The following is a 16700-nucleotide window of genomic DNA, read 5'->3' as shown; positions in this document are numbered from 1 at the left end:
TGGGTTCCTTTTGGTTCACCGAACCTTGGAAAAGACTTTTTGTCCCATTGCAGCCCTTCAGATGTCAGAGAACCTGACCTCTAAAATGCTAGTATCTGTACCAAACACAAGGTAACATTTCTTGAAGGGCCACAAACTCCTCCCCTTATACAGCTGTAGAGCAGTATCCAGCAGTAGTTTTTTGTTGTCAAAAGTCATATTCAAAGAGCAAACCTCCAAATGTTGTGCTTCATATTGACAGTTCTTTAGAAAGAGGGACATTAACTATGTTACTTGTGCCAACATCACAAGTGATTTTTAGGTTTCTTTTAGTAAGCTGTAACATGCCAGACCTCAGAGAAGTTAAAAAAAAAAATGCAGTAGCTGGAAGCTGCATGCTGTTATTCCTGTTAAAAGCAGGGATGTGTTAGGTAGGATTTCTCTCGCATACTGCTGCATTCAGGCCTAGTCATTAGGAAGCTGGTATTTTCTTACTTTTGTCAGAACTAGTTAACAAATCTCTGCAGTTGTCATGCTGTTCCAGGATTAAAACTGTGGTTTGCTATAACATTATTTTTTGTTAAATGGACTTTTTCATTCTTAGCACATTCCTGGAAATGGCTGTTAAAGACTTTGAATTTATGCTTGGGAAAACACTTAATAAAGGGGAAAAAAGCTGTAGAAAGTAATTTAGGTCAAATATAATAGGGTATTAACAGAACTTTTATGCCAATGTATAATTACCTTCCTATTAATTTATTGACATAAACACGTTTGTGTCTGTTAGATATTTCTTTTTTTTTTGAGTGAGACTTTATTCTTTTTTTATACTGAAGTATTGCACTGTTTGTGAAGGTATTAGGAAATTACAGTCAGTTCTGAAAAAAAATTACCAAATACTTCTCATTTTTTAAAATATCCCCAAATAAGAAATAAATTTATTTAATGAGTTGTATTATTGATGCCTTTATACCTAATACAATCTCTGAACTTCAGTAAAGGTAAAGCAATTGAGCATAATCTTATCATATAGATTGGTCTGTTTATAGTTGAATAAGTTTCACTTGTGGTAACAAGTTACTACAAAGTAAAAGTTAAACTGGTTTGCTGTGTGGGGAATTAGTGCCAAAAGACTTTATGGTGGAATAATGTTTAGGTTAACCCAATACGTATGCACTGGAAAAGCCTATACCTTGGTTTTCATGCAAGCTTACTATCTCCCTAATAAAGTCTCACTACTTCTGTTTCATAAAAATTAAATTTTCACCATACATCGCTTGGTTGATGAGTGTTGTAGCAAAGGACAGCCCAATGTGGGCCAGGATAATCTTCTCATACCTCTCATCTTACAAGAGTGGGGTTTTGGCCAGCAGTCCTCACACTCTTGATTTCGTACTTTTTGAATTTACATCCAGTTTCTACTGGTAGTGTGGTTGGTTGGTTTTATATGTTTGTCTCTGACAGATAGTCCAAATTCATGCTGAAGGGAAACTTTTATTTGCTGTATATCCCTGAAATTGATCTTCACTATCTGTTCCTGGCAATGGGCTGTTTGCTGGATGCTATCAGTAAATTAAATAATTAACTGTGGGGAACCTTATGTGAAGAGGCTCCACTAGAAAATAACTACTACTGGTTTGCAGTAGCAGCCTCCTCTCTTTGCCAGAAAAAGCCAGCAGAGGGAGGTACTGTTGCGTTTGCCAAACAAGGCATTACACCTCTTCTTCTTCTCAGGAAGAAATGATGGCTGGGAAGTACTTCTGTAAGGCCTGAACAGTTGGGTTAACTGACTTTTTGCTATCTGTCATTCAATATTTGTTGTATTTACCAATTCTCATGCAGGTGTTTAATTATTGCTATGGTTGCATGTTGAACCCAAGCCTCTAGCTCCCAGGAGCTCATAGTGATTTGAGTATTTCTGTGTAGCAAAATGAGTTTTAAGGGAAAAGGGAGAAGAAAAGGGTTACTTTTTGGTTTTCTTTTGTTTTGAACTTAGTTTGTCTCTGTTAGTGTTTTTGGAAACCCATAAAATCATTTAAAATGTTTCCTATACATCACTGCACATTTCATTTGATGTATTTTGCAGTGAATATTTACAGTCACTAATTTGTCCTAGATTTTATATGAATCCAATTAATTCAGGTCACAGAGAAAGAAATAGAACTGAATAGAAAAGTCAGTTTCAAACGTTATCATAGTTACGTTGTTGTAAGCCTGTGGCTGCTTTATGGGAAGAATGGGAAGAAAAGTAGAGCAGGAGAATTCTGCTAGAAAGTTTAGCTAATGACTGCTATTATAAACAATTATTATTAAGATCCCTTAAACATCATCTTTTGCCATTGTGTTTTTCTCTCCAGTGGAAATTCTGAGTACCTCTTTCCTTCTCAAAACCAAATGCTTCTGTGAAAGCTTCAGCAAAATCAACAAAAGCACTTTCTGGTTATAGAACAGGGAAGATCACAGTATCACAGTATCACAGTATGTTAGAGATTGGAAGGGACCTCAAAAGATCATCTAGTCCAATCCCCCTGCCGGAGCAGGAACACCTAGATAAGGTTACACAGGAACGTGTCCAGGCGGGTTTTGAATGTCTCCAGAGAAGGAGACTCCACAACCCCCCTTGCAGCCTGTTCCAGTGTTCCGTCACCCTCACTGAGAAGAAGTTTCTTCTCAAGTTTAAGTGGAACCTCTTGTGTTCCAGTTTGTACCCATTTCCCCTTGTCCTATCATTGTTTGCCACTGAGAAGAGCCTGGCTCCATCCTCGTGACACTCCCCCTTTATATATTTATATACACTAATAAGGTCACCCCTCAGTCTCCTCTTCTCCAAACTATAGAGACCCAGCTCCCTCAGTCTTTCCTCATAAGGGAGATGCTCCACTCCCTTAATCATCTTAGTTGCCCTGTGCTGGACTCTCTCCAGCAGGTCCCTGTCCTTCTTAAACTGAGGGGCCCAGAGCTGGACACAATATTCCAGATGAGGTCTCACCAGGGCAGAGTAGAGGGGAAGGAGGACCTCTCTCGACCTACTAACCACCCCCCTTCTAATACAACCCAGGATGCCATTGGCCTTCTTGGCCACAAGGGCACAGTGTCGGCTCATGGTCACCCTGTCGTCCACCAGGACCCCCAGGTCCCTCTCCCCTACACTGCTCTCTAAGAGGTCGTTCCCCAATCTATACTGGAACCTGGGGTTGTTCCTGCCCAGATGCAGGACTCTACACTTTCCCTTGTTATATTTCATCAAGTTATTCCCCGCCCAACTCTCCAGCCTGTCCAGGTCTTGCTGGATGGCAGCACAGCCTTCTGGTGTGTCAGCCACTCCTCCCAGCTTAGTGTCATCAGCAAACTTGCTGATAGTACACTCAATTCCCTCATCTAAATCATTGATGAATATATTAAATAATACTGGTCCCAGTACCGACTCTTGAGGCACTCCACTAGATACAGGTCTCCAACTAGACTCCGCCCCATAGACTACAACTCTCTGGCTTCTCTCCTTCAGCCAGTTCACAGTCCACCTCACTACCTGATCATCCAGACCACACTTCCTCAATTTAGCTGCAAGGATGCTGTGGGAGACTGTGTCAAACGCTTTGCTGAAGTCAAGGTAGACCACATCCACCGCTCTGCCATCATCCATCCACCGTGTTATTTCCTCATAAAAGGCTATGAGATTGGTCAAGCATGACTTCCCCTTGGTAAAGCCATGTTGACTGCCCCTCATAACCCTAAAAATATGGAACGCTTCACGAATTTGCGTGTCATCCTTGATGTTTTTCAAGTCTTCTTTTATTTGATTAATTGTATCAGAGAAAAAAAAAATAGATGATAGTGTCTTCACTAGGGAGGTATGAAAGCCAGTTTCAGTTTGGGTGAGTTACAGTTGTTTAAAAACTTGCATAAATATGAATCACTTGTGATTTATATTTCATCCAAAGGAGATGAGACCGTAGGCTGCAGTATGTTATTCACATGTAGCTGAGGTACCTCTGACTCATGCCTATAGGTAAGGCATCAGCTGGTCTCACACAACCCATTAGTGTCTGTGGAAATAACATCACTGACTATAGTCAATATTTAATCACGACCCAGTAAGCAAAAAGTGGGCACTGAATAAAGCTATGTACTACAGGTAAACCAAATGGACAAATGTCGGTGCTGATTAATCCTTTTACTGTGGTCTCATTTAGCACAAGAGCTTTCAAGTGATGAAATTTGAAGGCTTGCAATTTTATTTTCCTAGGTCTGAAAGGTACATTTCATAGGTTTGGATGTAACTTCTTAATAAATATGAAATCCTGCTTTCTTTTGCACTCACATAGGCCTCAGTATCAGCAAGCTGTAAACTGTGAGCTGCAAGCAGGGGCTCGTGTTCCTAAAATAGTGCCAATGCTTACTGGAATAACCCTAGCCACCTAAACAGCTTTTGTGGAGTCAGTATGGCCCTGCTGAGGAGTACAGCAAATGAAGAGGGTGTATGGTATTGACTGTAAACTGTTTCAATGTTCTGTTGGCTTTGCTGTAGGTAATAATGCAACGAGAGCAAATAATGGTAGCTAATAGCATGTGGAAAAAATAATGGGAACTTATTATGGATAAATGTAATTGCACATTTCATGCTTTGCTTTTTGTAATCAGCCCTTCAAGTCAAACACTAAAATGCATTAATTAAACACCAGTTTCCCACAGAACTCAGTATCTTGTTAGTGACCCTTAAAATATTAATACCATTATCCAGGTTGTTCACAGTCCAGTATGGATCACTATTTGGCAGTCTGGTCAAGCTGTGATTACTTAAATTAATGAACTCAGTGGACTGGCGGTGGGAAGCAGAATGCACCCCATAGCTGCAGGCTGATCGCTGCATTACTCACAGGCCTGTAGCAACTAAGTTAAATCATGCTGAGGAACAGTGTCTCCTTAACTGCATAGTAACTGTTCAGGCTTGGACACTATGGACTTGTCCATGCCTATCCTTTTGTGATCATTTGAAGAGTTCCTTGGCCCTAAGCAAGGGAAATCCTGTCTAGCAGAGCAGGAGTGTTTAGGTGGGAGGCACATTATTACATAAAACATACTCTGGTTTAGATAGGTTTTGTCTAAATCGATGCCAAACAGGAACTGAAAGTACAGATAACAATATTCATTAAATGTTTAATCCAGAAAATATCCAATAAAAGTAAATCTCAAGCCATATTAGCAGGATACTTTTTTTTTATTTTCAAAGGGCTTACAGAACCAGAATCCTTATCTGTCTGCTGTCTGTCCAGTGTGTGGGCATATCATGCCCTGTATCATTCTGAGGTTTCAGACACTTTTATAAAGGTTATATGTATTACATAGCTAAAGCTATTTTCACCATTTAATTTAAGAGCATCTCTGGGAGTAGCCAAGTTCTTATGCAGTCAATGGAAAGAGGGAGCTGCCTCTAAAAGGGTATCTGGCTTGAATGACTAAAATTACCAGAGGTTCTTGATGTGATACTACCTGTTAAAACCTCACTGCTTGTTCAGATGATATCGCACTTGTCTACAACTTCTGTAGACCCCTCTTCTCTCTATTTTGTGTAGACCCCTCTTCTCCGTATTTTGTCACTTACTTGTTCTTTTTCTTCTAGAGTTCTGGTGTATGAAAATCTCATATTTATCTTGTGACAGATAACACTTTACTTTGCCTTCAGCTTGTTTTCATATAATATATTTCATACTGGTTTTGTTAATATTGCTGTTCTTAAGACATATACTATCTCCCCAGGGTATTGGCTATATCTACTTTCCAAGTAATACTGTGCAATAATCCTACTGAATTGCAATTATATCCTCCAATCAAAATTCATGACACTGTACTGTTGTTGAGTTGTGAACTGCATTTTTCGTTTTTCCTTATGAAGCTTTTGGCAAGGAAACTGTCAGCCTGTAATCAGCCAGACTGCATGGGCTTACAGGCAGGGTGTGAAGGGGGAGAAAGCTTACTCTTATCTGCTGAGAGGCTGTTGCAGGAAGTGCTTCCATGGCCCCTCTGTGCTCCTCCCCATCTAGACAATCGTCTTTATGGTAGGCATATAAATAGTTTAATAATTACTAAAAGATTTAATAAGGATGTAACCACCTTGTTCTACTCTCAGCTCACCAGCGATGTCTTCAAATTTCTTCAAAGTCAGGTGGAGTCACCTTTTACAAAAGTGTGCTTTTGTCAGAAGCAGGTATTTCAGCTCCAAAAGGTAGTAGTTTCTTTTATTTCCCCAGTAGTTTCTTTTTGCCTTGCATGTTTTGCAGGCAGTCAGACTATGTACAGTTGAGTGTTCTCTCCTGGTCTTAAACTCTGATTTCAAAATGCTCCAAATTAAATTATCATTATCTTTTTTCATTAAGAGATAGAAATGTTTAGTTAAACTGAATGGTCCCCTGGCATTTCTAAGGCCCTATGTGCACATGCACTCATGAAGATTTACAAAGAGCCAAGGCAGCCACACAGAGATGGCAGATGCTTTATTAAGAGGTGAATTGTAGCACAGAAAGAGAACAGAAAGATGGGCTGGGGCTTTCTTCAGCAACACAGACTGGCCTGTGTTGGTTCCCAAAGAGTTCTCCATGTAAAATTAATCTGCAAGAATATTAGCATATGAATATTACAGCTTATGAACCAATACTGTCGTTGAATAACTTTCCATAACTAATGCCGACACACTGAATGGTTTTCGATACTCCTATAAAAAAACCTGCTTCTGAAATGTGATTTTATCAAATAGTTGGTATATTAGTAGATCAATGAAGTCAGTTACATATTCCAAACATAATGGTATGCAAATTAAACTAAAAGTTAATTTTACATTTTCCCTGAGCAATGAAGTGACATCCTGATGGATATTTCATTTTAATTTTCTTGGTAGATCATATTATATTTTGTTTCTCCTGTTACTTCCTGTAAACAGTATAATTTCATATTGATGACAGAATATACACTAAATACCACAGTGAACCAGGGAGAATTGTATTATTCTGTATATACTGACAAATCTCTTTGGTTAATGTGCATTCAATAAAGTTAAAATAGCAAATGTTATTAAACTAGGGGAAAAGCACAATGAATGTTATTAATGTTCTTTGCCAGTGTTATGCATGTGCCGCGTTTTTTTCTTTCCTTTGAAAATATAGTTTTATTGAAATAAGTAAGAAAAACACCTACTGAATAAAAGTGCAATAACAATAAAGACATTTTTTTCAGCACAGTCTCAAAAGGGAGCCTATTTCTTTTTGGGGGGCAGTGGAGACAGGGCATTGAATGCTGTTCTCTGTTTCCAATTAAACAGCAGCATTAAAGATAAAATAAAAGCTTAAGAATCAATATTTTTCCTTCCTTAGCCAGATGCCCTCCCATATTTTTGAAGTCATATACCCATAGTAAGAATTTAAAAAATGACCAGCTGCTTATTTTACCTCCATTTCACAGAACTGAAATACTGTCCTTCATAAGGAGTTATGTAACAAACCAAAATTGAAAAACCACTTCAGGGAGCCTTTAGCTAAAGCTCTGTTAGTCCCCATTGCCTCACAGGAGTGTCAATCAGTATGCAAAGTGCCCATCCCCTTGTCAGTGAATGGTTTGTGTTTGAAAAGCCTCAGCCGCGTGCTTAGTTTTCACGTGCTGTAGTCGTGTTATCATGTCAATGCTTTCAACCTCGTTGACTGATCCTTCCAGCCCCAACTTCCATAGGACTGGAGGTATCCCAAAACAGTGGTTATCTGCCTTTGGAGGAGCATCATGAGGTTGTGCTTGTGGTGCCCATAAAAGCTAATGAGCCAAATGGTATCTCTGTGGGCTTTGTTGAGAAAGAGTGTTGGACGGGATGATTGCATCCAATACAGCAGTCTTTCTGCCCTATCTGTTGCTCAGGGCTGCCTCTTCCCTTTCTCAACTCTAAGCCTGCTTTCCTAACTCTTCCAGCTGTAACCAATGACCCTGGGCTGTTTATAGCCATTGAGCTGGGCCCTGGTGTTGGTGTTCATTGCTGTTACTCTTGCTTCAACTCCACCTCATGGCAGAAGAATTTAGTGCCAAGGCATCAGCTGCATGGCAGACACTGGTCTCAGCGCAGCCTTGGTGAGCATATGACCTTGTGGAGGAAGGGTGGCTGTCCCTTTGCTGGTGTCCCCTTTCTGGCAAAGGAAATGCGGCTGTGCTGGACAGGGCTGTCTCCTGCCATGATGCAGTATGCATCTGTCCCTTCAAACCCCCTGCATTTCAACCATGGTTTTATCATTAGCACTGCCTCATGTTTTTACCATCACTGCTACAGCAGCATAATATATAATGTGTTATTTCCAAGTGCCAGGGCTTCTCGTTTAAAGCTTAACTCAGTTTTAAATCCCTTTGGAAAGGGAAAGCCTTTAAAATACTTAATAAATTCTAATCTTAATCATATTCTTCATTATTAAAATTTGAAATAGGTTGAAATACTTAAGGTAAGTGAAATGAAAAAACTAATAAAGGGCATGAAACACACTGGAGAAATGGAAGAATAATTGCTAAAGATTAGGAAATCTAAAATGACCAAACATGAGAAAGCCTTCATTTCCAATAAGCATTTATTTAAAAGTTTTGCAATAGCTTAATAATATAAAAGGAGATTTTAAAAATGAATTGAATGTTAAGTGCAGCAGAGTGGCAAGAAATATTTAAATCTATCAAAACTTAAAGTAGTCCTGTCTGTGGGCTTCATGCATGATTTAAGCCTTGTCAGTTCTTGAGAGTTGATTCATTTGCCATCAAGGAGACAATACTACTGTTGTTGTTATTAATAATAATTATTATCATAATGGTAATCATAGCTTTCATAATTAGTGCCTAGGACTAATAAAATACTATGGCTGAAGATGTTAGCTTACTTAGTCTTATAGAGGCAGAACAACAAGATTTTTCTCTTCCAATGAATGTGTAATCTAAACATGAAAGGAAGGACCTCTTAGAATATTTTAGTTTCAACTAAAAGTTCTAAAGATGCAATTGAAATGTCAGCCTTCTATTGTATCTTTTTTTTCTTTAATGTTAATGAATAAAATGTGCCTTTCTTGACTATTGGAATGTATTTGAGAAAAACTTTGAGAGCTGTAGAGACCTCTAAGCCTCAGGAAGTTTAGGGAAATCAACTTTTTGAGTGGTGTACTGCACTAGGGGTGTTTGGATTATGCCCTTCAAAATGTATTCTGTGAGAGAAACTGGAATTAAATATTTAAAAAAATGAATCTATTAATTTTATTTTTATTTTAGGAATTACCTACCTTGACCATGCTGGTTCAGCACTTTTCCCAGAGAGTTTACTTAAAGCTTTTACTGATGACCTCAGAAATAATGTTTATGGTAAGTGCAAAACAGAGTTCCCATCAGTCTTCTTAAGTCTCCATGTCAATAGATCAAAACTATGCCTCTTGAATTGTTGGAAGAGTACTTCTGTGGGTATTTTAATACTGCTACAGAGCACTTGGAAGACCAGTGATTCTGTAAAGGAGTCATAGTTCCTTTACATTACCCTTGGCTTTGCTCCTTGGTGGTCAAGGATGTGTCTGTATTGGTGAGTAAGAAAAATCAAAGGGAGCATGACTCTGCTGCCCAGGGGTTAGGGAACCCTGCTGGGGATAAACAAATACAATGTAGCTCTGAGAAGTGTTTGTTCAGTCTTTTTCTCCCCCCCCCCCCCCCCCAAATGCAACAAAACTAATTTCTTATGAAAGGACCAGAATCCAGAACCACCCCCTTCTCAATGAGAGTCATCACAGGGAGCTTGTACTGTGGCTTAGTACAGAAGAAAGCTTAGCTAAAAGATGCCAAGTGAATTGATGCAGGGAATAGGTGCTATACCTCTCCCATACTATTAGACTGATGTGCATAATCACAAAAAGGATGTGTATTGCCACTGCAATCTTGCACTTAAAAAAGTGAGTAAAAGTATCTACAGAATCGTGTAGTATCTTGGTATAGAATTAGCTATTGCAGCTGTGAATGTGGGCATTTTATCACCATCTATAAGTACTTTGTCCCCAGATCCTCTACTTAAACCTTTCATCTCTTTCTAACATTATTATCTAGCTTTTGCAAAGAAAGGTTGGACCAGATGATCTTTGTGTTCCCATCCAACCTGGTATTCTGAGGCTATGAGCTAAGAACCGTACACTGAATGTGTTTTCATACGAAGGCAGCAGCATTCATTGTTTAGGAAATACTGTTACTGTATGAAACAATTTACATTAGAGTGATACAGTCTGAACCAGAAAAAAAATACTGTTCAGTATTATCTATATATATTCTGTTACTAGTCCCACTGAAGAAATCAAGATTTCTTATTGTGTTACTATCTATGGGCTATGTGTCCTTTTGCTAATTTTGTGTCTTTCTTGTGCTTCCTGATACCCAGAGCAAAGGGATTCTTCACTTAGAAACTAGATACAACTGTTTTAAAAGAAAACTGTTCACTGAAGCACTGGCACACTTGAGCTTATCACCTGGGCAAGCCACTTGACAGTTCTGGGTAGTTTTAATCTTCAATGTGCCATTGTACTTGTCATTTCCCTCTCTTTTGTTTCCTGAATGCTGGGAAGGCCAGGATCCAGAGTGTGGATCTGTTCCACTATGAAATAGATGTTGCTCTTGATAGAAATAGAGTTTTTTTGCCGTTGCAAGATACGTTGCTTTGATTACATTCAAAATCTTCTATTCAAGTACATGTCAGTGCTATTAAAATTAATGTTCTGTCACTACAGTCATTGTAAAGTGAAATGTACGCACTCCGCTTCTAGTTATTTCAGACAACATTGGGCTCAACCCTTACGATAAATGCAATCTGTGGCAGAAAAATAAATTAATTTGTGAATCAATTGAGTGCTTGTAAAAAGAAATAATAGTGCTGCTGGTTTAGAGCAGATTTGCATACTACCTATAATGCTATGGGAGAACAAACTCTGTAATCTCTAATACTGCATTCACCTTAAACGATAATATGAGCTCTAGTATGGTCAAATCTCTTTTTTTTTTTTTTTTTTTCCAGTTATATCTCTGATATGCTGAGGATAGTAAAGAGTTAATTTAAAAGACACAGATGTGAGTGAGGGGGGAGTTTGACTTCCAGCTCTTTTTATTTTTATTATTCTTGGTGCTAATCCACAGGCTTGAAGGACTGTAGTTTAGCTGTTGCATGTGCAAATGAGGGAAAGTAATGTAAGTAAGAGAGATTCTCACTTCTATATTGAGAATATTTGAATTGGAAATTACAGAAATGCAACATGAGAAGTCTTAGTTTTGGGTTTGAGCTCTAAATTTATTATTCTTTTCAACACCTTCACTCAATAACTTTCAGCAAGGTGATTTTGAAATTTTCAAGAGAGTAGCTAATATTGTAGCCTACTGATGAAACTGTATTAATATAGCATTTTTTTCTTGTTCTTTTTCCAAACTTTTTAGGCATGTTCTTTGAGCATTTACTAATAGGCAAGTGTGCTGTGCCTATGTCGATATTGCTGTAATTTTTTCTGCTCAAGAAGATAAATTCACACTGTTCTTATGTGCTGTCTTAATTATTAATACATGCTTGTGCTGAGCTGTGCTAAAGTGGCTACTAATTTTGCAATAAAACTTATATTTTCATGAGCTATTTAAATTTCAGACACTAAAACCACCAGGGTTAATCCTGGTGTCCAACCATGAATGTCTATTATCTCCAGATGCTGTCTCTTCTAAATTGCTTCTTAGCTAGTGTGCAAATATATTTATGAATGTGTATTCTGTCTGCATTTGTTCCTTGTACATTTGTGTATACGTAGTTGTGTTGGGGTTTTTTTAAGGTAACTATCTAAGTATTAGTAGCTGAAGTTTCAAGGTCTGTCATAATTGCTTTCTTCTGTTATATGTCCTTTCTCTTGAGTAACCACTCAAAGCAGCTTCAAAGCATTGCTGTGAAGTATATGTTAAATCTTTCTTTGTCATCTTTTCAGGCTGGCTTGGTGTAATACTTTCATGAAAGAAAAAATTAATAGCAAAAATGTGATTAATGATTAAATTCTATATCTCTGTTGTCTCCTAGGCAACCCTCATAGTCAGAATATCAGCAGCAAGCTGACGTATGACACAATCGAGCATGTCCGATACAGGTAGAATAATCTTTCTTTCAGATGTTGCACTATGCACTTCATAGTTTTCTTTTTGATTAGCCTGGGCTGTTTTGATGACTTTAATGAGATGTCATTTTCTGAGGGTCATCTATCACACCTAAAGAAAATACCTCACTTATTAAGCACAAGGTACTTGTATAATCAAGTGTTGGACGGTTAGTTCTTTTTCTCCCACATGCCCCAGTTCTCAAAATTGTAGAGTTAAATTAGTGCTGCTACGGTTTTAATTAAGATATAGAAGTTGCAATCTCAAAAGTGATTATTAGTAAGATGGTATAGTAAGATAGTGAGGTGAAACGAAATACAAGGGCATAGTTAAAATTCAGATGAAATTAAATAGGTTATAATGGCTTATGAGAATTTATAAAAAGCTTATGGGAATGTGTACATTGTTTAACAGCAGGTACTTCTGCTGGAGTAATAAAATACCTGTTAATGTAATTTTAGTGTGATTTTTAAGAGCAAAAAGAAAAAGAAAAGGTAAAATTGAGTGTTGGGGCTTCTGTGTTTGCCAAGCGGGTGAACTGAATCTCTAAATAAGGTATTCCCCTGAAAGACTGGGATAGAGTATGCTGAAAGTACAGTTCTTGCCATTAGACACCATGAAGAAATATACAACTCTGTTATTGGTTTTAAGGGGTTGTTTTAACTAACGTGCTATTTTATAAAATATGTCTTTATTGAAGGACATGTATGATTTTAGTTTGTTTGCCTGCTTTTAATGTCACTCTTTCTGCAAGAAAAGAAATGTCGTGGATTCCTCTTTGTTTTATCATCTTTCTCAAAAGCAAAGATTTCTCCAAAATGCATTACAGAATTCAGGTCAGTAGTGATGGAACTATAGCACTGTAATGTTCATTGTTTTAATAAAGAAAATCTGTTACACCTTTCTGCTGCTTTTTACCTGACTACATTTTTATGAGGGTATGAAAAAAAAAATGAGATTTTTAGCTGGAAGATGCTTCTGGCTATAACCTGTTTTCACCTTCCCACTCCACCCTCTTCCAATTTTCTCGAGAACTATTTATTTTTGCTTCTTCTGCAACCCTCTCAATATGCTTTGCAGGCTGACAACCTATTAATGTAGGGCCAAATGAAATGAGACTGTCTATAAGGAAGAGCTGTTTCCAAAAGCAGACACTTATAGCCAGGTACAGCAATCCCTGCATCACTGCAGATTCTCCTGAGCCTACCTGTGTGCTCACATGCAATGTTATCATTCTGGATTCCATTTACTGTCAGTGATATTTCAGTGTTGCCATTTCATCATTCTTATGAAAGCACAGTAGCAAGTGTAGCTGTTTCTAGAATAACTACTATTGTACTCCGTTCTTCATTTTTAGGAAGTAAGGAAATAGACTTTCATCATGTAACAGATTACTCTAAAAGAGCTGACATCTTCAGCTTGTTTTATACTGGATCCTGCTCTAGAAAAGATTAAGACTTCTATAAGAGAAGGATGCAAGATCATAAGAATCAAACCAGAGAGGTTTGGTTTTTTTGGTTGGTTGTTTTTTGTTTTCCTTTCAGGGAGAAAAGCCCCCTTCATCCAAAGTGTGCATCTTTAGTATTGCACATAAAAGAATTTGTCACTTATCCCTATAGAAATTCAGTCATTATTCCTCAATAAAAATTTTAAAAGCGTAGTCATCAAAAAGTCATACTCATAAAAAATGCCCCAAAACTAGTCAACAAGTCAGCTACCTAAAAGGCAATAAAAGTATATTAAAAATCTATATTTCCATGCTGTTGCAGATAATCAAAATAAGCAATACGGCAAGAGAGGGACACAGACATATCTGTCCTTCTTCACAGCGCATGGACTGGATTTCCTTAGTAAAAGAATAATTTAGTGACTAATTTCAGAAATCTTAAAACAAATGGCTTTCATATAAATCTGCTTCTGGCACGTGGCTGCAGCCAGAAATACGGCTTTTTCCAGTGTTTGATTCCAACATAATATGGCTTTTTTTAAATAAAAATTAATTTGATGTTCTGATGAGATGGCACAAGCAACTAATTAAACACAAAGCTTAAATTCTGATTTATATTAGTCAATATTGGTGATAGCAGCATCAGAATAGACTTTCTAGTTGGCAGTGTACACTGTTCCACAGTACAAAGCTGTATTATTTGGTTCTGCCTTAATATTTGCTTGGTAGACAGACTTGACTCTTAGAACATGGATTTGCAAGAAAATAACATAAATAATTTAATATTTGAGTCAATGGATGTTTTCTATCACTTACAAAATTACAATAATCAAAGCATCTTACCTCTTGATCAGCTGAAGTACAATAAGAGCAAAATAACTATTTCATTCTTAAAAACATTGCTTCTCTTTACTTGAACTGCAGAGACATTTTTAACATTGTGTGTATCTCTGCTTAAGCATGAGTGATTTTGAGAACAGGAAGCAAGAACTGTAGCAAACCTTACTAAAAAGTATTAAATGTATGCACCAAAATTTTATAGATCCTTTTTATGACTTTATTTACAGGTGTATGGAAATGCCATTGCTCCACTTCCATAGAGCTAAAGAACATAGGTGCAGTATCTCTGTATGATGCTGCAGATAATGCAACTCAAGAATTCTTTACACTGAGTATTAAATAACCCTTTTCCCATATGGAAGCATTTTAAAATACTAGCTTTCTGCATATTTTAAAACTTCACCCTTGTAGATTTTACAATATCAAATTATGTAACAGTGTCTTCTAGACAGAGCCAGGCTGAAGTTTTAGTGTTGTTTTATGTTTGTGGTGCGTTTAAGATATACAAGAGGACATTTTTCATTTAAACACAGTTTTGTTGAATTTAATAGAGTTTTAATGTCCATCCTCGAACTTTTAGGTACTGTGATATGCTAAACTTCAGCATACTTTGCGAATTCAAATATACATTAAAAAAGAACCCACAAAATTTCAGCTAAGATTTCACTGCCAGTCATCTAGACTGTGGCAATATGTATCATAGAATATTATAGAATTTTCTCACTGAAGCTAAAAGGATTTGGCATTGACCTAAATGGGATCAAGTTTAAATATGGAACCAAAACATATATTTCGATAAATGCTTCTCTCAAAATATGCCATCTAAGTGAACTGTAAGAGGAGAATAATCTCTGTAGTCTGTGCATACAAATGAAAAAAGGTGCAGTGGGCATATACAAAATGAATGTAAATGGTTTAATATTTTAAAAAGTGTTTGCTTCTGTGGTAAAACACATAGGTGATACTGGATTTTGCTAAGGAAGCAGTCTTATAAATGCTGTTTGCAATTTCACTTACTTTGTATTTGTAGAGAACATTTCATGATAGCAGGGTAAAGTTTTACATTTCCTCTGTAAGCATCCTACATTGCTTATGAAATAAGTTTCCATTCCAAGTCTAATTATTTTTTTTTATTATAACATGTTCTGAAATGGTGCTATGCACAAAATAAGATTTTAGTTTCTTTTATTCCCAGTTCTGTGTCTGAAAACAGTATTATTAAAACTGGTACATACATGAAAATTGGTTGACCTTTCCTACACAAGAAGAAATAGTAGATACAGTATCTGTTTAGTATTGATTTGTCCTTTGCAAAGGTCATCAACGGGAGACCATACAGATGAGTGACATCTGAGTGCTGCATCCTGTCCTCCTTAATGGTACCTATCAACTCGAAAACCTTGTTTCAAAACTGGGATGGTTCAGCCCTTTTGCATTCTTGTTTTACAGTACCATTTACAAATGATGCTTTTCCTCATCCTACTGCTCAGTAGGGCAAGTCTGAAATACCAGTCAGTGAAGTCTAGCAAAAGGAGTCAGTGCTCACCAGGGTGGTGGCTTATTCTGTACATGGCACATGGGAGAATCATTAGAGGTTAATTATGAATAATGGATAGGTTTTTTTTGGAAGAGCTTGATCATAGGCAAGAGGGATAATCTTTTTCCTCATGGTTCATGAAATTATTTTATGTAGGTGTACAATGAAACAATCCCAGTGTGCCCATAGTGAGCTGGCTGATATCCCAACTCCATGCTCTGTTATGCACTGCACAGCAACAGAGCAATGTCTTTAGTGCAGGTGCTTCTTGTTTTCTCCTTGGCCACACCTATCCTGTTCTGCAGCTGTAGGAACCTTTTGTTTTTTTTGGTCTCCTTCTTCGCAGTAAAAGAGGAAAAGCTAGTCAGGTGAATAGTAAACTTAAAATGAAGACAAATGTCTCCATTTTATAGACAGTTGTTTCGAGGAGTCAATCCATTAATTTAGGTGGGTTTATTCTTTGCAATCCTATGCAAGGTAGTATAAAGCTTCTGGACAGGGTAACAGGTACTGTTATTTTTTAGTTAATTAGGAGACTGGTTTAAGGACCAATGAAATCAGTCTGTTTTACTTTTGAACTTTACTCCTGGACTTTTATCTCTGTTTTACTAAACTCATTAACATGATAAACTAAAGCTTTAGAAAGGAATTTGTTAATACTGTTACTCTTCCAGTAGTCAGCTTTATACCTTCACAGTTTGTATGAAGAGACTGCAGTAAATAAAAGTTGTGTATTGTGGTCATGCTCTT

At 37.3% G+C, this 16700-nt stretch overlaps 1 protein-coding gene across 2 annotated transcripts in view; it reads left to right on the top strand.

Moving 5' to 3' along the window:
- The window catches only part of MOCOS (molybdenum cofactor sulfurase), a 215646-nt gene that overhangs the window by 18289 nt on the left and 180657 nt on the right, over window positions 1–16700 (top strand). For both annotated transcript variants that reach the window (XM_061344302.1, XM_061344304.1), the window contains exons 2-3: window positions 9250–9339; window positions 12053–12119. In XM_061344302.1, coding sequence (XP_061200286.1) covers window positions 9250–9339; window positions 12053–12119 — 157 coding nt within the window. The remainder of the gene's footprint in view (window positions 1–9249; window positions 9340–12052; window positions 12120–16700) is intronic.

The sequence above is a fragment of the Neopsephotus bourkii genome, unplaced genomic scaffold (genome assembly GCF_033783945.1).
Source record: "Neopsephotus bourkii isolate Nb327-2 ecotype Australia unplaced genomic scaffold, CSIRO-AGI_Nbou_v1 NB_207, whole genome shotgun sequence".
Classification (NCBI taxonomy): domain Eukaryota; kingdom Metazoa; phylum Chordata; class Aves; order Psittaciformes; family Psittacidae; genus Neopsephotus; species Neopsephotus bourkii.
The sequence above is the reverse complement of the archived record's forward strand: the minus strand, read 5'-3'. Positions and strand labels throughout refer to the sequence as shown.